The sequence below is a fragment of the Taudactylus pleione genome, unplaced genomic scaffold (genome assembly GCF_031769625.1).
Source record: "Taudactylus pleione unplaced genomic scaffold, aTauple2 ptg000005l, whole genome shotgun sequence".
NCBI classification, from domain to species: domain Eukaryota; kingdom Metazoa; phylum Chordata; class Amphibia; order Anura; family Myobatrachidae; genus Taudactylus; species Taudactylus pleione.
The window spans coordinates 28,215,581-28,238,339 of NW_028284408.1; the positions used below are offsets into that span (position 1 = coordinate 28,215,581).

Consider the following 22,759-nt stretch of genomic DNA (forward strand, 5'->3'; position numbering starts at 1 on the left):
TAATCCAGAGGACCTTACTTTTAAACCCATTGAACAGGTGCTCTTGGGAGAGAGAGGAGGAGATCTAGCAAAAAAGTTATCTAAAAGGGAGATGTATTGGATTTTTGAGTTAAGAACACTGGCACCACTCGGATTCAATGATAATTATGAAATCGCACCTTTTATATAAGAAGATTGATGACTCCGACTTAATGTCCATGTGATATGGGATATGCTACTGTAGAAGCTATTTCCTACAGTCAAACCATTTTTTAAACACCCAATCTCGTCTGCTCTTGGAAGTTAAGTTGAAATGGGCCCGGTCAGTACTTGGATGGGGGACCTCCAGGGAATACCGGGTACTGTAGTTGTAAGCAAAGTGCACAGTTAAGCATAATCCCTGGAATCCCATGGTAAAATCGGAGTAAAAAATCGGAAGAAAGATATGAAATAAGAAGCATTTCCCAAGATCAAGGCAAATTATGTTGGAACAGAGACTTCTCAATAATAAGCATCTCCTAAGATCAAAGCAAATAATGTTGGAATCGAGACTTTTCAATAAGAACAGCCATTCTACTTTAAAGCCTGGATTATAATTTTTTGAGTGAAGAAATTAATATTTTATCAATATTTTATTGATTTTTTAAAGCTTTTCCTGATTCTTTTAATACAGTTCTCAAGAAATTTATATACATATATGTGCCAAAAATTTTTCTTAAATAATTTTTAATAGATATTTTTATACATATGTATTTATTATAAAATACACTATTAGGTTTTGTGGATTTTGGATATTTGCTTTATTTGCTATCCCCTTCTCTGAAACCATGTGGTTTATTAAGAACATCCCCCCCCCTTTTTTTTTTTTTTTTTTCCTTTTCCTTTAGTATAATATGTTGAAAATAATCTTTTGGAACAATTAGCTATATAATTGTGGATTATCCTGATATATGTTTATATATAGGCATACATACATGCTTTTCTGAGTAGTTGTGACTAGTTATATAAAGTTTTTGATCAGCTATGTAAATCTATGTTTCTATGGGTTTATATAGGTGAAAGACAATATAGGTCTTTCCCTTATTAGGATGATTATTTAATAAATATTCTAATCCTTCCCCCTTTTTCTTCTTTTTATAGCTGGAATTAATTGAATATTCATTCCCTAAGGTTTTGCCCAGAGTTGCACAGGTTAATATAGGAGTGCTGGAGTTTTAAATATGGCGGCTGGTTAAGAAGTATCCAGAAAGATGGCCGCGGTTACAAGATATCCTGAGGTGAATAGGATCCATAAAGCTGGCCGCCGCCAGGACACTACGCATGCGCAGGAGCAAAAGGATAAGCGGAAGTACCGTATCCTGGGAGCGGAAGCATGCACCTCGACAAGCACTATTAGCGCGACTGGACGAGTCGCACTTTGATGACGCGGCTACCAGATCGAAACCCAGGGCGGAAGTGCGTATCTATACAGCACTGTAAGCACGACGCAATGAGTCGCGTGTTTGGTGATGACGGGATCACGAGACTGAGCATCAGGGTGGAAGTGGCCGGACTTCCAAGACAAAACTGGCCGGACTTTTGGGCGGAAGTGATGACAGCCCGCAGTTTGTTATTCAATTTATATTTTATAAAACTACTAAATTACATGCTTTTAGGACTGATGGACATAACGTGACTACAGAATATATAGATTCACTGTAATATATCAGTAATAAGGAGGATTTAAAAAAAAAAAAAAAATTACTGACAGGAAGTGATGTCATAATGAGTGTCAATTGTCCCTATTAGTGGGGTTTATAAGCCGGAGGGCATTAACAGCTAGGTATCCCCTTGATGAAGTCATAGATTGACAAAACGCGTTGGGAGGCTGATCATACATCCATGAACTCTTCAATTTCTTTTTTATCTAAAAGATAAGCTTTTTTCAGTTTATTCCTCCTTTTTATCCTATGTATATCATTTATTGCTATGTTTTTATGTACTTTTCATTATTGTAGGTGTCATATTTATGAATTAAATAATTTTTTTAATATTTAGATATATTCCTATTATTTTAAACACGTATTTATTCACTTGCATATATTATTTATTGAGGTTAAATTATTCACTTGGCACATTATGTGTTTATTTCTGCACTTTGTTTTAAAACACTACATATGAATTACTAAGCGTTTTTCACAGATTTACTGAATTATTTAAATAGTTAATAGAGTGTACTAAGCACTTTTGTCGCTCACATTTCAACCTATGTGTACACTATATATATATATATATGCATATATGTTCGATAGATATCGCAGAGCCTCTGTTTAGGGATGTCAACCAACCATCGATGGTTTGCAAACATCGATGGTCTGACTGAAAACAATTGGTTTGCCATTGCTGGCGGCCATCAATGTTGCACCATCGATGGTAGCCATCAATCGATGTTTAGGAAACATCGACAATTGTGGTCTACACAGATCTTGCCCAATCGCTAAACAATTGATGGCTTCTAACGATGGCTGAACCATCAATGGTACAGCTGTCAATGGCCATCACTACAGTATAACATAAAAAGTGCTATTTTTATGGTTTAATGGATTTTAAAAAAATTATAATTTTCAAATAAAATAGTGATGGATAAGTTTAAAATTATGTTCTTGACCTAATTCAATCATAAAAGAAACCGACAATTTTGGAGCGGTTTTTGGAAAAAGAATTTGTCAGTTAAGTGGTTAATTGATAATGAAATAATGAGGGAATAGCCCACACCTGTCCATGAAATAGCTTTTGAGTTGATAGTCCCATAACTTTTGGCCCCTTAAAAAGTGGGAGGCACATATAGAAACCGTTGTAATTCCTACACCGTTCACCTGATTTGGATGTAATTACCCTCAAATGAAATCTGAAAGTCTGCAGTTAAAGCACATCTTGTTTGTTTAATTTCAAAGCCATTGTGGTGGTGAATAGAGGCAAAAATATGAAAATTCTGTCAATGTCCCAATATTTATGAACCTGACTGTATATGTAGACTATATGGATGCAGTAGAAAAACGCTTATGTCACACATATAAGTACACTATATGGATGCAGCAGAGTAACGCTTATGTCACACATATAAGTACACTATACGGATGCTGTAAAGAAACGCTTATGTCACACATATAAGTACACTATATGGATGCAGTAGAGAAACCCTTATGTCACACATATAAGTACACTACATGGATGCAGTAGAGAAACGCTTATGTCACACAATTATGTAGACTATATGGATGCAGTAGAGAAACGCTTATGTCACACATATAAGTACACTATATGGATGCAGTAGAGAAACGCTTATGTCACACATATATGTAGACTATATGGATGCAGTAGAGAAACGCTTATGTCACACATATAAGTACACTGTATGGATGCAGTAGAGAAACGCTTATGTCACACATATAAGTACACTGTATGGCTGCAGTAGAGAAATGCTTATGTCACACATATAAGTACACTATACGGATGCTGTAAAGAAACGCTTATGTCACACATATAAGTACACTATATGGATGCAGTAGAGAAACGCTTATGTCACACATATAAGTACACTACATGGATGCAGTAGAGAAACGCTTATGTCACACATATATGTAGACTATATGGATGCAGCAGAGTAACGCTTATGTCACACATATAAGTACACTATATGGATGCAGTAGAGAAACGCTTATGTCACACATATAAGAACACTATATGGATGCAGCAGAGTAACGCTTATGTCACACATATAAGTACACAATACGGATGCTGTAAAGAAACGCTTATGTCACACATATAAGTACACTATATGGATGCAGTAGAGAAACGCTTATGTCACACATATAAGTACACTACATGGATGCAGTAGAGAAACGCTTATGTCACACATATATGTAGACTATACGGATGCAGTAAAGAAACGCTTATGCCACACATATAAGTACACTATATGGATGCAGCAGAGTAACGCTTATGTCACACATATAAGTACACTACATGGATGCAGTAGAGAAACGCTTATGTCACACATATAAGTACACTACATGGATGCAGTAGAGAAACGCTTATGTCACACATATAAGTACACTATACGGATGCAGTAAAGAAACGCTTATGCCACACATATAAGTACACTATATGGATGCAGTAGAGAAACGCTTATGTCACACATATGTACACTGTATGGATGCAGTAGAGAAACGCTTATGTCACACATATATGTAGACTATATGTATGCAGTAGAGAAACGCTTATGTCACACATATAAGTACACTATACGGATGCAGTAAAGAAACGCTTATGTCACACATATAAGTACACTATATGGATGCAGTAGAGAAACGTTTATGTCACACATATAAGTACACTACATGGATGCAGTAGAGAAATGCTTATGTCACACATATAAGTACACTATATGGATGCAGTAGAGAAACGCTTATGTCACACATATATGTAGACTATATGGATGCAGTAGAGAAACGCTTAAGTCACACATATAAGTACACTACATGGATGCAGTAGAGAAACGCTTATGTCACACATATAAGTACACTACATGGATGCAGTAGAGAAACGCTTATGTCACACAATTATGTAGACTATATGGATGCAGTAGAGAAACACTTATGTCACACATATAAGTACACTATACGGATGCAGTAAAGAAACGCTTAAGTCACACATATAAGTACACTATATGGATGCAGTAGAGAAACGCTTATGTCACACATATATGTAGACTATATGGATGCAGTAAAGAAACGCTTATGTCACACATATAAGTACACTATATGGATGCAGTAGAGAAACGCTTATGTCACACATATATGTAGACTATATGGATGCAGTAGAGAAACGCTTATGTCACACATATAAGTACACTACATGGATGCAGTAGAGAAACGCTTATGTCACACATATCAGTACACTATATGGATGCAGTAAAGAAACGCTTATGTCACACATATGAGTACACTATACGGATGCAGTAAAGAAACGCTTATGTCACACTTATAGGTACACTATATGGATGCAGTAAAGAAACGCTTATGTCACACATATAAGTACACTATATGGATGCAGTAGAGAAACGCTTATGTCACACATATAAGTACACTATATGGATGCAGTAGAGAAACGCTTATGTCACACATATAAGTACACTATATGGATGCAGTAGAGAAAGGCGTACATCACACATATATGTACACTCTATGCATGCAATAGAGAAACACTTACGTAGCCAGATCAAGTTTGACCTCCAATTCTGTAGTCTCTATAGTGATCCCCTGGGTGCTAATAACCATATAGAATGTTATCTGAAACACAAATACAGGTTATAAGACAAAGGCAGGCAAAGAGACAGACTGTCTACCTGGGACATTATATAAACTGAGATATGAAAGATGAGACTCGGGTATGTATACCCAAACATCTAAAGACACTGGCATTGACACTGCAATTCTTTTTTATTAGATCTTACATAAAGCAATCTATTAAAACACACACATACATTATGCCCACATTGTTAATTAACTCATTTTCCAATAAAATACAGAAAGAAAGAGTAAAATAGAAGCAGTACATAGATACCTCAGCATTTCTCTTCATTGGGTTGCCGAGTTCACATACAGCCTGGGATGCGTTATCATTGGAATGACAGACCACTGACTTGTCCTGAGGGTGATGAATACAGAGAGTCCATTAACTAAGAAGCAAGTGTTGTCTCAACACCAAAAATCAATACACTACAAACTAATGAAACATTTATTCTAATTACTGACATACACTACAACAATATACAAAGAGCTTCTGCCAGGTAAAAGATACTAAACCAGGGTCTGTCCTCTAATTCTACAAAAAAAAATCACATGCATTATTTATTTGAAAATATTTCCAAATATAAGAGACAAGACAATAAATGTACTTTAAATATTATTCATACCATATGTAAGACTGCTGGACGGACAGCAGAGTAGGACATTGTGTCAGGGAAGGATGCAATGAGTTGAGCCCCATGAGCATCATCTCCGTTAAGATGTGGATTGAGAGGATCCGATGGAAAATTACTAACTGTGATCTTCAGCACAATGTCCTTCTGGTCAGTCAGTGAAAACACAGGAACCTTGTCCTCCCTAGAATTCCAGTTAGGCATAGTTTTGAAACAATTAGTTTTGTTGTTAACCACAAGAGGGCGCACTTTACATAAACAATTAATAAAATAGATTTGCCACATTACAATGAATTTACGACATATTCAGTTAGTATTTTATTATTTAAAGCAGTGTTGGGCAGCAGGATATATTCTGCTGTCCTTGAGATAATCACCCTTCTGCCATAAATATGTAAACTTCTACCCCCTTCTTCCTTGATATAGGGCCCTATTTATAAAAATCCACAATTTATTTGTGGTTACCCAGTAATAATGATGACAATTATTACAGCATTGAGATAATCAAGGTTATCACACGGATGTATCAAAATCCGCACGCCGGGACATAACTTGCTATAAAGCTATGTCCCAGCGGATCCTCACTGCAAACTTCTCACAGTTTTTTTCGTAAAAAATATTGTGAATTTACTAATGGTCTAGTTTAGTTTTTTGGTAGTTTTTCAGTTGGTTTTTCAACACTCCCATTTAACCGATGTTAATATGACTGACTTTAGAACATCAACCAACTTTCAATTATTTTACATAGACAATTATACAAACCAAAGATTTACTAAGCAAACCGAAATCGACACAAAAACAACAGCCAACCTGCCCAAATAATAGACCTGTCTAAGCAGGCGACTTGGTGTAAAGCTCTGCACAGATCACTATGATCTGTACAGGCTTAGTTTTATTAAATTAATTTTAAATGGTAAAAATTTAAAAACAAAATGTTTGATGTTCCCCCATACAAATCCATAACCAGCCCTAGGCCTCTGAGCCTAGGCTTCTATTGGAAAATAGGGAGGAAAACAGCATGGGGCCCTGTATTTTCCACAAGACAGCACCAGGTTGAACCAACCAGGGGGCTGACGCTATAGTAGGGGGACAGACAGCGAGGAGTCCCGCTGCCATAATGACAATCAGTCCCAAACTGGGAAGCCCAGGGCTGAAGTCCCTAGGCAAGTAGGGACCCCAGTTAGCGGCTATTCCCAAGCTCTAACAAATCAGCACGTCTCTATTTATTCCTATGGATAGAGTCCCAAAGTGACCTCTCATTAGCGACGGGGCACCGGGAGGAGGAGTAGCTACCTTTTGTTTTGTTTGTTATGCCAATATTCAGGATGCTATATGGACAGATGAGGACGTGAACCCTTCATATTGTGAGTATAAAATTGGTGAACAAGGGCGGTGTGGGGGTGTTTGATTTATTCAAGTACTTCAACATTCGGTGTCCATGTCCTGTCTCGTGCGGATCTATAGTTGTCTTTGTGGTCCGCTCTTTGTCAGACCATTGACTTAGAAATAGTATTTAGTAGTAATAGTGATGGATATATAAAAGTAAAAGAAAAAAAAGGGAACAGCGATATTGTTACACTAATGGTATATAGTAATGGTATATAGTAAGGGGACCACTACAGAGGTGGGCACTTGACTCACAGATCAGCATCACTTTGCATATTTCTGGTATGCAATTAAGCTACAGTATATTCTGTATTTAGCAATAGCTATATATACAACTTTAATGTAGTACACTATGAGGCGCATGTTTCTCTACTTGTTGGCACTTGATCATTCAGAGAGGACCACATACATGTTGCTTATACAATGCAGAGAGCCAAGGTGATCATTCTGTAGACAAAGAACTACTTATGGATGAGCTCACACAAGCCTGAGTGTCTGATTGTTACCTGTCCTACAAGGGACAATGCAGAGATTGTAATGACATGAATAGGACATTGTGACAGTCGGCTATATTATGATATTAGGGCTGAAAATGCTTATCCACTGTAATGTAACATGGGAAACGGAAACCATATGGTTTTAATTTTGTGTTTAACAACCGCTAATCCTACATAAACTACTTTCTCAGGCATTTATATGATTTTGTTACTGTCTCTATTGTTTTGATTTTTACATTTTAATACTGCATTTCCTGTTAGAATATTTATACGGAAAGAGTTGTGTTTTATGGAAAGGAGAATACGTGACAGAAAGAGAGTGAGAGAGAGAGAGAAGGTAGAAAGAGGGGAGATTGATGTTACCGATACTTACGCAGTTAAGCGATGTCGTACACATAGGAGATGGCAGCGATCGCATTAGTGTCCATCTCTAAATCAATCCCAATGTTTTGGTTTTTTTAACCCACAAATAAGACAATTTGCAACAGATTTAAAACAATGGTGTTAGGGGACGGTTGTGATGATCCATACACTCGGAACACAACAGATGGGAAAATATTTGATGACTTTTTTGTAGCCATTATAGCATTTATGCTACGTTGTGATTTGATGCTGAATTCGGCCATTGAACATGCGGTACTTACACAGGCAGGGGTATAAACGTCTCAGTTTTGCCTACGCGAGAGCAGAAAGTGTAGTTCAACTGCAGGTTACTGTGACAAATTTTGTCTTCCCCGCAGCCTTCTCTAAGAAAGTTCACCTGATTCGGAGCAAAGACACCACATTTTATCATTTATTAATTGTGTGAGATATATAAACTGCAGACAGAAAAAAACACAATAAAATAGGGATAAATAACCAATCATACAACTGACAGAAGACGATGAGAGTTATGTTGCTGATCAAAGGACCAATTATCCCTCTATATGGGAGTAATTACCTTTACATTGCTGTATAACACCCAGTCTAATGGCAATCACATAGTTTATAAATGTAATATACAGTATCTACTTTACTGTTTTTATTTTTTCTGCTTTCTACAAAAAGAAAAGTTCATTTATCATTATTCTCTAAAGTTAAGCATACACAGAATGACATGTTAGTTTCTAAGCAAGATATTGTGTTCAGATGTTGGGAACTGCGAGTATAAAAACAAGATGTAACCATACACGGCCTGAAGGAAAGTTGGACATATGTGTCTCTTTATGGGGTAAAATCTGCATTTCTGTCCAAGAAAATATGTAAAAAAAGACACACAGTTCTGTATACATGCAGAGTGAGTCACATCTGAAGCCGGGTACACACTGGAGCCAAAAGGCCAACATATCGTATCCGTGGCTTGTTAAGCCAACTCTACACCAAGCAAGGCTCCATTTTCTATGCCTTTGTGGAAGAATAGACTAGAGATGATGGGCCACATATAATAGGGTGAGAGTTTAGAATATGTGAAAGTTTAGCAGTAAAACTCTCACACTTTTTAAACTTGGCCAATGTAATAAAGTCCAAGTACATGCAAACTCGCATGTTTTTAGACTCAAAGAACTCTCACGATTTAAACTCTCATCCAGATGTTTTCCCATTTTGAAGATAAAACTCGACCAATGTGATAGTTTACTGCTAAAATCTAACATTTTCTAAACTCTCACCCTATTACATTTTACCCGATGTGTTTCAACACAAACTACCTATACCTGCTAGCTTGCAGACTGTTTGATCATATTTGTGCTTAAGCAATATACAGTGCATCGGGAATGTATTCACTTCGCTTCACTTTTTCCACATTTTGATATGTTATAGCCTTATTCCAAAATTGAATAAATTCATATTTGTCCTCAAAATTCTACACACAATACCCCATTAATGACAACATGTAAAAAGTTTTTTTGAGATTTTTGCAAATTTAATTTTAAAAAAAACCTAAGAAATCACATGTAAATAAGTATTCACAGCCTTTGCCATGAAGCTCAAAATTGAGGTCAGGTGCATCATTTTCCACTGAGCATACTTGAGATGTCCCTACAGCTTAATTGGAGTCTACCTGTGGTAAATTCAGTTGTTTGGACATGATTTTGAAAGGCATACACCTGTCTATATAAAGTCCCACACTTGATAGTGCATGTCAGAGCACAAACCAAGAATGAAGTCCAAGGAATTGTCTGTAGACCTCCGAGACAGGATTGTCTCAAGGCACAAATTTGGGGAAGGGTACAGAAAAATATCTGCTACTTTGAAGGTCCCAATGAACACAGTGGCCTCCATCATCCGTAAACGGAAGAAGTTTGGAACCACCAGGACTCTTCCTAGAGTTGGCCGGCTGTCTAAACTGAGCGATCGGGGGAGAAGGGCCCTAATCAGGGAGGTGACCAAGAACCCGATGGTCACTCTCTCAGAGCTACAGCATTCCTCTGTGGAGAGAGGAGAACCTTCCAGAAGGACAACCATCTCTGCAGCAATCCACCAATCAGGCCTGTATGGTAGAGTGGCCAGACGGAAGTCACTCCTTAGTTAAAAGCACATGTCAGCCTGCCTGGAGTTTGCCAAAATGCAATATATACAAACAAGAATAAACAGCGCTCTAGTAATAAAAAATAAAATTGTATGTTTTAATATTAATATTAGGTATTATACCCAAATCACACATAAATAACATAGAATCATACAATAATAAACAGGTTTTTACACAAATCTTGCATTATTCTCAGTTGGTAATTCCTGATCACACAGAAAACCAATTCAGATATCCCACCAAGCCCTTCACATACCTGTGTTCTGGGGAGCCTATTGTGTATACTACATCTTTATTACCAAACGGACCCCATACTTTTGTGGATACTGGACTGGGTAATTATCTGGCTGGACATTTATTCTTATTACCATCAGCGTTTAGCACATGGATATCTGAATTGGTTTTCTGTGTGATCAGGAATTACCAACTGAGAATAATGCAAGATTTGTGTAAAAAAACCTATTTATTATTGTATGATTCTTTGTTATTTATGTGTGATTTTAATATTAATTTTAAAACATACAATTTTATTTTTTATTACCAGAGCACTGTTTATTCTTGTTTGTATATATTGTGGTATCTATTGAGGACTGACTATCCTCTTATTTACAGCTGCTCATTTTTTCTTTTAATGCTATACACCCATTTAGTAGCGCTCCATTAGTAGTATTACTGTTTTCTTCTTTCGTTTGCCATAATGCACCTGAAGGACTCTCAGACCATGAGAAACAAAATTCTCTGGTCTGATGAGACAAAGATTGAACTCTTTGGCATGAATGTCAGGCGTTATGTTTGGAGGCAACCAGGCACCGCTCATCACCAGGCCAACACCATCCCTACAGTGAAGCATGGTGGTGGCAGCATCATGCTGTGGGGATGTTTTTCAGCGGCAGGAACTGGGAGACTAATGAGAATAGAGGGAAAGATGAATGCAGCAATGTACAGAGACATCCTGGATGAAAACCTGCTCCAGAGCGCTCTTGACCTCAGACTAGGGCGACGGTTCATCTTTCAGCAGGACAACGAACCTAAGCAAACAGTCAAGATATCAAAGGAGTGGCTTCAGGACAACTCTGTGAATGTCCTTGAGTGGCTCAGCCAGAGCCCAGACTTGAATCCGATTGAACATCTCTGGAGAGATCTGAAAATGGCTATGCACCGACACTTTCCATCCAACCTGATGGAGCTTGAGAGGTGCTGCAAAGAGGAATGGGTGAAACTGCCCAAAGATAGGTGTGCCAAGCTTGTGGCATCATATTCAAAAAGACTTAAGGCTGCAATTGCTGCCAAAGGTGCATCAACAAGTATTGAGCAAAGGCTGTGAATACTTATGTACATGTGATTTCTTAGTGGTTTTTTTTTTAATTAAATTTGCAAAAATCTCAAAAAAACTTTTTACACATTGTCATTATGGGGGAGTGTGTGTAGAATTTTGAGGACAAAAATGAATTTATTCCATGTTGGAATAAGGCTGTAACATAACAAAATGTGGAAAAAGTGAAGCGCTGTGAATACTTCCGGATACACTGTATCCCTCCATATTTTGTTGTTGGTGCAGCTTTGGACCCAGTGGTGCCCACTGCGTTATGTAGGTGAGTGGAGAAATGGAACATTTTTATCTTATCATTGTCCTCACCCAGAGCCAGAACATGACAGTGATTATATATTTCCCGTCACTTGGGCCAATTTAATATTCACGGAGTTAGGGAGTGATCTATCTTTTAGCTTTTTTCATTTCAAATGACATGCTTTAAATCTGGAATAATACAAACACATAATACTATCTAATAAGAACTATTTAGCAAGCTTTCTACATGACTGCTTAGCAACAGTTGAGAAATGAGCTATTCTCCTACATTGTATTTCCCTTCCTGGAATGCAGCTAACTTTAATGCACACATAAAATAACTGTTCCATTAAGTTGTAATTACAGTACTGTAGATCATCCAGGTATATGAGAATTTTAGAAGAATGATTAATTGTTCTCAGCTTTCTTGGGAGTGAGGATGAATGTTGAACTTGTAATAATTAACATCTTTTTTTCTTTATATTGCAGTTATACAGTGCAGTATGTTGGGCTCACCTCTGTGTGGTAGAAATTAGGTTCCTCTTGGCTTAGAATAGGCATGAGAGGGGGCAGCGATTCCACTGAAGACTGCCTCCTGTGCCGAGCTTCAAGTATGTTGTATGTCAGAGTAACTGGGATTGGTCGAAGTTTGTCTTTAATGTCTTCCTGTTAATGAGTGTACACATCAGTGAGCAGGAAGGAGGAAAGTGGTCTTTAATCTGAACAAAGGAGATCAGTTATTTACAGTACGCATTAGGGAGGTGTGAACAGTCATTTAAAGGATATACCAACTTTACCAAAAGTTTAATTTATCATCCTATCCACAAGATTATAACTACAAGTTGCTACCTCGGTTGCCCAGTACTACCTTCTGCATGTTTCTCATTTGAAGAGAAACCTACAACATTGTTGAGGGAGACAATGTAATAGCTGATCATCTTAATAATTATTTTGTTCAGTATTCACTACTGAAAGAGTGGGCAATGGGCCACAGTTAAGTTGCAGGTGTAATTAGAAAAAGTACTTTTTTGGTGTGCTGAGGTTGATTTGTCCTTTGGGGGCTGTCCCAAGGGTTCTGAGTCATTTCCCCACGTTTGCACCCCAAAATAATGATTTTGCACTTTTTTTCACCTGCTATTCATAGGAGATACTTTTCCGCCTATGACAATGCACTGAGGGCCTGATTCAGAGCCGATCGTAAGCGGCCGCTCGTTCGCTCCGAGCGATGTTCGCACATCTGCGCATGGGTCGTAATGTGCATACTCCAACCAGTCATTGCGGTCGGAAATCGTGTGTTCGCAAAATTGCGAGTGCCTGCTAATTTGAGTGACAGGATGAGACGTTTGTGGGTGGTAACAGGGGAAGGTGCTTGAAAACGGAGAGTGGAGATCCGAACGCAGGCGTGCCAAACGGTCAAAACGGGCGTTTTAAGGGTGTGCATAATTAACAAAGCAGCGTCATCGGCCACGTCACTTGGTTGTCTCTTAGCCTGAACTGTTCGCATGATTGCGGTAGGAAAATCCAAGCACTGCGAGCAGTTCAGACGCCTTTTGATGTACTTGATTAATCTAATAAATAGCGGAGATGACGTATGATGCGAACGGCCAGGGGGCGTTTTTACAAAATAGCGAGCGCATATTTTGTTCACTCGCTCAGACATAGAGGCGTCAACAGACCACAAAGAGCGAGCGCTCTATTTAAATATCCGGCCCCTTTTTCTGAACGAGCGAGCGCAGATAGCGTCCGGCTCTGAATCAGGCCCTGAGTTTCCGCATCGGCGAAATTGTCCTGGAATTGAATATGAAGATAGTATTAAGGATACTAATACCCCTTTCAGACATGCCGAGAATCCTGGGAATTTGGACTGCCTCAGCCAAATTCCTGGGTTGCTGCGTATGTCTGAAAGGTACTTACCCAGGAACACGTTCCCGGGTAGTCGACCCTTCAATCGACCAAGGAATTTCCGCTTATGTCTGAATGATGCTACCCGGGAATTTACTACTCCCAGGCTGCACCAAGCAGCTTTTACATTGATTTGGCAGCGCAGAGCGTCCTATAGGATGCCCAGCACTGCTGCTTTGAGTTGGCAATGCAGAGCGTCCTATAGGACGCCTAGCGCTGCTGCTTTGAGTTGGCAGCGCAGAGCGTCCTACAGGACGCTCAGTGCTGCTGCTCACCACCCCCAGCGCCGGACGACGGGGACACCCGCCGGCAGGTCTCTGCCAAAGCGGGCCACCCGCACTCCCGCTGGACCACCAGGGCACATTTAAATAATTTAATAATAATAAAATAAAATGTCTGTAGTGATTGGTCGGCTGCCTGTTGCATGATGATGACATCATCATCGGAAAGGGGATAGGCTAGGAAGGGTAGAGGAGAGGCAGGTAATATTAAAAACTAAAAAACCCTGCTTATGTCTGAAAGGGGTCTACCTGGGAATTTCCCGGGTAGACGCTCTAGTGTGAAAGGGGGGTCTCGACCAAATACCCAGGAATTTGCACAGGAGAAATTCCTGGGTCTGAGCAGGAAATTTCCCGGGTCGTATGTCTGAAAGGGGTATAAATAGTATAGTATCCAAGGATACTAAAAGAGCTTAAAGGGGTGCTGGAAACACCATTAACAGAATTATTCAACAAGTCACTAGCTACTGGAAAAGAGCAAACGTTGTTCCACTGCACAAAAGTGGAAGCAAGGAAGAGGGACCCTAGGTAAGTCCTGCAAATATTTAGACTGTGTAGTGCAGCTTTGGTAAATGTTTGGGGCGTGGGTCCCCCTGGATTGCTTTGGTTGATCTGTTTCAGGGCACCGCATTATAACACATTTTTCTTTTATAACACATTATAACCCTTCTCTGTTTGTTTATTATACATGTACTTCACTTTTTTATTTTCATTCTTTATATGCAACTGTGGCTGCTCTTAACTATCTCTTTTACACTGCACTTTTCTTACTATGGCAATGCCCTGGGGCGGCTTAGCTGGGCCAGTTTGGAGGTGTCCTGCACACTGGATTTGAACCCTAGTATGTTAGGGACCTACCAGACAGAGGTTACCCGGATGTGGTGGGTAGGCCCATAACTTTGGCCAAGATTAGGCCAAAAACCTCTATTCACTGCAAAAATGTATTTACTAATAATCAATTAGTTAATTGGAGTTGTGCACCTGTATTTCTTCTTTTGTGCATATATCTGCAGATGATGGTCCTTCATACACACTGAACAGCCATCATCTGCGGGTCAAGGCAATCAGGGGGCGTGTCGGGGGGCGTGTTCCGGCGAATGGGGGCGTGGCCCACCCCCCTCCTCGTGGCTGCCGCTCTGTGTGTACGGGCGGACTGCAGACCATCCGTACACACCTGCCGATGGACAGATATATCTGGAGGCATATCTGTCCATTGGCTGTGCAACATCCACTGCCATATGTTGGTGAACGCCGACATTCACATACATATTGCCGGTACACACTGCCCGACGGGCAGCAGATACATTGGCCGATCAATTGATCGGCCAGTTTGTCTGTCAGTGTGTACCCAGCTTAAGGAAATAGATAAAGGGGGGGCCATAGCTATAGCTTATCTAGACTTTAGTAAGGCTTTTGACATAGTTCCACATCACAGACTGTTAAATAAACTGGAAAGCATGGGATTGGATACAAAGATAGTTGAATGGATAAGATCTTGGCTGCAGGATAGTTAACAGTGAGTTGTAGTAAATGGAGTGCAGTCTCAAGAGGGAAATGTTACCAGTGGAGTACCTCAGGGATCTGTACTTGGACCAGTGCTTTTTAATATCTTTATTTGTGACATTGCAAATTGTACTGAATGGAAACTATGCCTTTTTGCAGATGACACAAAGGTATGCAACAGGGTAGACACACCAGGAGGGGTAAAACAAATGATTGATGATCTAGTTAGACTAGAGGAATGGTCAAGAACGTGGCAACTACAGTTTAATGCCAAAAAATGCAAGATCATGCACTTGGGTCTCAAAAATCCAAAGGCTAAATATAGTATTATTGGCATTATACTGGAAACTACTGAAGAGGAAAGGGATGTAGGAGTCACTATTTCAGGTGACTTAAAGGCAAGCAAACATTGTAACAAAGCAATGAGGAAGGCAAGTCAGATGCTTGGTTGCATAGGGAGAGGAATCAGTAGCAGAAAGAAGTGATAATACCACTGTATAGGTCATTGGTACGTCCTCATCTCGAATACTGTGTTCAGTTCTGGAGGCCATATCTCCAGAAGGATATTAATACATTAGAGACTGTACAAAGAAGGGCATCTAAAATGGCGCAAGGTCTACACCACAAAACGTACCAGAAAAGTTTACGTTTCATATCGGAGTTTTTTCTGGGATAAAGTATCGGGCACGCTCCGGCTTTATCCCCGTATTCAATATCAAATCTACGAAAACGGGAAGGTGCGAAGTGGGATTTGCGTAAAAAAATGAAATTTTCCTTGAAAAAATTGTAGGACCCCCCTAAAGTTGTTAAAACATGGGGGATCACTATGGGTACCGCCGTTTTAGCCTGCAAATGAAAGTCGGGGATTTAAATAGCCGCAGCAGGTGTTTTTTTCCCGACATTGAAGAAGTGTTGCAGAAGAGCACTTAGGTTATTTTTTTCGTTTTTTTAAGTGGTCTCATCAAATTTGGGGTACATGACAATGGGTACTAGCATATTTTTATATCCCTAAAGTAAGTTTTTAAAAATTCTGCAACTATGCACCTGCCACTAATAGCCTATTCTAGAATACACCTGCCGCATACTTGCAGAATAGCCCTGAACCTATTTCCCTATTTTTAAACACTTTTTTCCCATTTTTTTTTTTTTTTCACCCCAATTTTTAAATTAATTTTTTGGGGTGTCCCTATTTTTTTTTAAAACTTTTTTTTGACACAGTTATTTTTAAAATGTCATTCCCAGGGGTGCAGGCTATTTTTTTTAAGCCTGCACCCCTAAACCCCAATTCTGCACTTTTTTTCGCCACCTTTTCAGTGGTGAAAAGTTATCCCCATTTTTTTTCAAAGACTTTTCGAACCTGCGAAAAGTCTTTGAAATTGAATACAGTGTAAAACTAAAACCTGCTATAATGACGTCATAGGTGCGATATTAACGCAAAAAACGGACTTATCGCTCCATATTGAATTCCCCTATAAAAGATCTTAATATGTATAGTTTGGAGCAGAGAAGGGAAAGGGGGGACATTATATGAAGTTTTAGCAGAGACAGATTTTAATATTATAAAGGAGACCCCTCATGTAGCATAGTCTGTACAAGAGACGATATGGAATAATTATGCATATTCTTTTGTGGATATCACTAGGCCACCTAATGAGACCTTTGGGACATGGGGATATTACCTGTATCAGTAAATACTTTGAATGTTATACAACATGCAAGGAGTTTAGTTTTGGTAACTAATTTTACGAGATTAAAAACTTTTTCTGGATGTATTAATAGGAAGAGGTGGCTGGGTAAATTGGTGCAGTCATTTGCCTCATTTTATAACCCACTTGAAAAAAAACCCCAATAAATTATTTTGCAAGACAAGATATTTACAGGAGATTGGATGCCTTTTTGCACCATCCTACATGCTTACCCAGAAGCGCCCACTTCTAGGCACATTCCATTGTAGGAATTGCACTGAGATATACAATACTGAAATGCTGGAAAGACCTGTTCCCTCTACTTATGATTTATTTATGCCGCACATGAGGCTAAACTGAGCAGCATTTAGGGAAACTTGGAAGATGTAAGCAATGACTAAGGTGAGGCTACAGTGGTAATATGCTGGGCTTTGTGGTGGCATTTCTACTCTCAGACTCACAAACCCACATGAGGTCCATCAGATGGTTTTCTGCGGCAGATCCAAATCCAAAGTGTGAGTGTGCTGCTTGTTATGCATTAGAAGAAAATGTTATATTGTCCCTTTAAACAGTATAAACACCAACCAGCCTCCAATACTGTGCTACAAATTGTGTCCTATAAGCAAGGACAGAAGAAAATGTGACTGTAAGCTTCTGGTCACCTGTAGTTGGAATGTAGCGGTAATGCAGCGGCTGTCGGACTGTTTGTGAAGCTCCACTGTGCTACTGAACTGGTGATCCGAATCAGCAGGTTGGCGGTGTAGAAAATATATCCGGCTGGGCTTTCCTTGTTGTCTCTTATCTGTCTCAGCCTCAAATACACATTTCAGAACTATAATATAATATAATAGGAAACAGAATATTTAAACGAGTGCCTAATACACCACTATATTCTACTGAAGACTGTATAAACTGGGTTAATCTAAATGGCAAGAGCAATTTATACTGAAAAACATATATACAAGCAGATTGTGAAAACTTATTCAGGCTAAAAATTTGAAAATTATTTTGACTCAAGATGTCTACCTACCGATTTTTGGATTGTAGGTTGTCGGGAAGGCGCTGTAGCTGAAACACACTCTAAATTCCACACTAAAATGAGAGAGGAATGGTCATTTGCAGTTTTCACTTTATATATAAGAATAGTGCAGAGAAGACGCCTAATAGTGTAGTAGGTTATGTTCAAATAGGAATAGAATATCATGTAGATGGAAATACACGAGAGATTGGACACGTGTCTGATAGACACATAGTAGTGCTTATCCATAATTCACTGGGTGCTAAATTCCCTTATAGATCAGCAATTAAACTACTACACTATTAAGCACTTGTCCTCTTCCCACTATTTTGGTCACCAATCCACAGATAGCTAGCCACCCGCCATTTCATTGGGGAAGGTTTACTGAGTCTGGACATTGTTTCAGTAGATGTTTTAAGAACTTTTTTTTATTTTTTTATATACATGTCATTTGGGTACTTTGATGTGTTCCATATATGTGATTTTATTTATATTGTGCCCCTTTTAGAGTTTTAATACTGAATACCCTGGGTAGCACTATAACTCCCCTAGCACTGCAGTGTTCTCCCCAGGCTGTTTTCTGTGGTCGCTTCGCCCCCGGCAGAAACAGCCTACCGCCCGGCACTTCCCCCCGCCCCAATGCACCACATTCCTGGTCACCCTCAATATGTCCTTGTTGCCACGGACACGGATGCCGGATGCGACTCCGAGCTGCGCCAACGTCACGTTCTTCACATTGGAGGCTCCGTGTCCGCTGGCAATAAGGACATGTTAGTGAAGGTTCCAGGTGACGGGACATGGCACATTTGGGCGGGGGATGTACCGGGCAGGGGACATGGCATTGGGGCAGGGAAGAGTGCTGAGCAGGGGATGATCATGGGGGTAGTTGTCCATCACAATGCAGGGCGGTGTCAGGCTGGAGGGCAAAGATCCTTCCTCCTGCATAAAAGTTCAGATGGGAACAGTCACCTGAACTGAGTAAAGAGAGCTTGCAAATGGGGCCAGTATCTGTAGAGCTGTATAAAAAATATATTCTGTGTAGCCTGCAAGTGGGGACAGTATCTGGACCTCTAAGAAGAAGAGAATTAATATATAAATTGTTATTTCAAGTTTAAATCATTATAAGGTCAGGATTTAAAACATTTTATTATTGTGAAGGCCTCCACCCGGCTATTACACCCGGCTACTTCCACCCGGCTGGAATAATTTTCTGGGGAGAACACTGCACTGTATATTTAATTCTAGCCTCCCATAGCTCTTCTTAAGTTTCCAGCCTCTGTCTTGTCTTCTCCTACTCTACCTGCTTCTCATTTTTGTGTCCTCCCATATCCCCTATAGATTGTAAGCCGACTGTTTGCTCTATATAATTGTAACGACATTTTGTAATTATGTCTGTATCAGTTTGTACTTATGGTACTTATTCCTAGTTCTATCCCATCTGTACGGTGTTACTGAACACTTGTAGTGCCTTATAAATTAAAGATGATAACAATAATAAAATAAAACCGTGTGTAGCTAAATTCCACACCAACATGAGAGAGAAAAGTATAATTTGTAGTGTTCGCTAGTTTTTTAAATTATATTGGGTTTCCGTACTATTCACACACATTGCATGCATTTCATTCAAGGTCACGTTATAGTTTTCAAGTGCAGATTTTATTATGAAAACCTATGTATAAAATCCTGCTTTTTGCTATTTTGGAAAGGTGGATTAATGCCAAAGCAATAACCACAAAGTATTTCTCAATTGTTGTTATTAAAAAATTACAAACAGAAAAAGAGAGAATTTTTCAAGTATTGGTACCGGATTGTTAGTTGTTTCTGCACAACAGATAAGCTACTTGTACATGAGTGTGTGTCCAATAATTTGTACTACCTATAATGTGTGCAATAAGTTGTGTTACCTATACTGTGTGCAATAATTTGTACGACCTATATTGTGTGCAATAAATTGTACTACCTATATTGTGTGCAATAATTTGTACGACCTATATTGTGTGCAATAAATTGTACTACCTATATTGTGTGCAATAATTTGTACTACCTATATTGTGTGCAATAATTTGTACTACCTATATTGTGTGCAATAATTTGTACTACCTATATTGTGTGCAATAATTTGTACTACCTATATTGTGTGTAATAATTTGTACTACCTATATTGTGTGCAGTAATTTGTACCATTTCTGTAGCTATTCTGCGCAGCCAAATAAAATATCTGCTTATAAATATAATATATATTTGCTCACCATATCCCGGGTCCATGCTTACAGCTTTGTTGCTCCAGGTCTATGTTCTGTGGAGTTACAGTAACCTGTTTATGGACACGGATAACAGTGCGGGATCTGAGGCAAATAGAATAAATGCATGACTTCAGCAGGTAGCAAGATTTCAAAACAGGACCGTCAAATACAATGATTTATCAATTATAGGAACAAAGCATTTTTGAAACAGTAAAACAGCAACTAAATTCACTGTTAAGTAAGGTACCAACATAAGCTACAGGAACAGTTATGTTTCTAAAATAATTGGTAGTATGCAGCACAACTAGTATATACAGTATCTATATTTTCTCCAACCATTACAATATCTCAATAATGAAGGCTATCATCATTCAACAGTATACAGTTCATTAAGCTCCTTAATGCAGAAATTCCCTGAAAGCTTTATGGAAACTCACCTGTAAAGGACCACGGTGTCAGATAACGATCCCACCACAAGGTCCGGGTATGAGTTTCCATCAATATCAAGGCCCCCAGACAGTGAATAGCCAAAGGTACTTATACCGACACTTACTCCATCGAGGACCTTGGAGGAAGATGTCAGGAGGGTAGGTGTTATGTAGTAACAAACAAGCAAACAACCAGGATATCAACAGTTCATTAAATGCCATTTCCTCACTGGGTGGCTGATGCATAGTTGAACACAAGTCTGAAATAATTACACCCTCATTGGTTGCCCAGGACTATATGCAAATATTCACCTGAGTGCAGAGTTGTACAAATGTACGCAACCACACTGCCCGTATCAATATGCTTGATTTTATCACTATCAGCGCTCGCTTGCACCCGCCCTATCCTGCGTGCAAGATATCCATCTGAACATAGGAGTATATTTGCATACTCACAACTACAGGAATCGGTATGAAATACCGCCGAACCTATGTTGAAAGATCTATAGCAGTGAAGATCCCGACAGCTAAAAAGGAAAGTATAACTAACCCTTTCCCCCCCCCTAACCCGCCCTTAGGGGTGCCTAACCCTAACCCTCCCCATAAGTGCCTAAACCTAACCCTCCCGTCCCCGTAGCCTAAACCTAAGTCTCCTGTGGGGGTGCCTAACCCTAACCTCCTCCATGGATTCCTAACACTAACCCCCCCTTCCCCTAGCCTGACCCTAACCCTCCCGGGGGGTGTCTAACCCTAAGCCCCCCGGGAGCCCTTAACGTAACACCCCCCCGCGCGGCTGTCCGCGCCCGGCTTACCTTCATTTGGTATGCCAGGTGTCGGGCTCACGGCGTAGGTATAATGACAGATGTCAAGATTTCGATGCCTGTCATTAGTCCCCTGCCGGGATTTGACAGTTGGTAAGCCAGCGGATGGCATTTCGAACATCGGCTTCCTGACTGCATCCACAACTACACGCCCTCCATGAAATTCCATGCAAAACGCCCCTTTATCACCCAGTTACGCCCTCCAGCCACAAGTGGGGATACATTGTCCTTAGATGCAAACACCCATCTCAGGAGCATGCATAGTGTGTCCACTAAACGGAGTTATATTCAACTCTGCCATGGGCCATTATATTGCTAGCGCCTTTTTACCTGACTACAAATATTATCTAAACTATGGAAAACTTATATATTCTTTACAAATACATTTATAGAGGACTGTTTGTATTCTTTATGTATAAAGTTCTGATTTATCCCTGCCCAGAGCTAGGGGGGTCATTCAGACCCGGTAGTTAGCGCCGATGCGCTCGGACCGGGTCGATGGCCCCCCACAGAGCATGCGCACGATGGTGCCGGCGCCGTCGTGCGCATGCGTGAGACCCGCTACGACCGACAGCGCCGGTCGTAGCAGGTCTCGATCCAAAGGGAGCGAGCTGTCGATGTTGATTGACAGCTCGCCCCTTTTGGAAGGCGGCCCGGGGGGGTGGCAGCCCAAACGGGGGCGTTCCCATGGGAACGCCTGCCGTTTGGGGGAGGCCCCACTGACATCACTAGTGATGTCAGTGGAGAGCTTCCGGCTCTGATAGAGCCAGAAGCTCTCCAGGGCTTACGACAACTGAGACCCTACCCTAGGGTCTCGTCGTAAGCCCCGATGGTCGCGATGGTCAATGACCATCGCGACCATCACCCTAGCGGTCGTTAGAGCTGTGGGTGTAAACCCACAGCCTAACGACCGAAACAGAGGCGGGCGGTCAGGATGCAAGCGGCCGCCCAGTTTCTGAGCGACTGTTTGCATCCTCCGACCGC

General features: G+C 40.0%; 1 protein-coding gene and 1 pseudogene across 3 annotated transcripts in view; one reads left to right on the forward strand and one right to left on the reverse strand.

Moving 5' to 3' along the window:
* Positions 1–22,759, reverse strand: part of ITGA7 (integrin subunit alpha 7) — a 204,778-nt gene that overhangs the window by 22,689 nt on the left and 159,330 nt on the right. For all 3 annotated transcript variants that reach the window (XM_088480251.1, XM_088480172.1, XM_088480315.1), the window contains exons 9-17: positions 20,964–21,091; positions 20,533–20,628; positions 18,296–18,357; positions 17,928–18,097; positions 12,414–12,563; positions 8,469–8,584; positions 5,936–6,125; positions 5,584–5,667; positions 5,230–5,309 (exon numbers count right to left, since the gene is read on the reverse strand). In XM_088480251.1, the coding sequence (XP_088336377.1) occupies positions 5,230–5,309; positions 5,584–5,667; positions 5,936–6,125; positions 8,469–8,584; positions 12,414–12,563; positions 17,928–18,097; positions 18,296–18,357; positions 20,533–20,628; positions 20,964–21,091 (1,076 nt within the window). The remainder of the gene's footprint in view (positions 1–5,229; positions 5,310–5,583; positions 5,668–5,935; positions 6,126–8,468; positions 8,585–12,413; positions 12,564–17,927; positions 18,098–18,295; positions 18,358–20,532; positions 20,629–20,963; positions 21,092–22,759) is intronic.
* LOC148543320 (5S ribosomal RNA) lies at positions 232–350 on the forward strand (annotated as a pseudogene).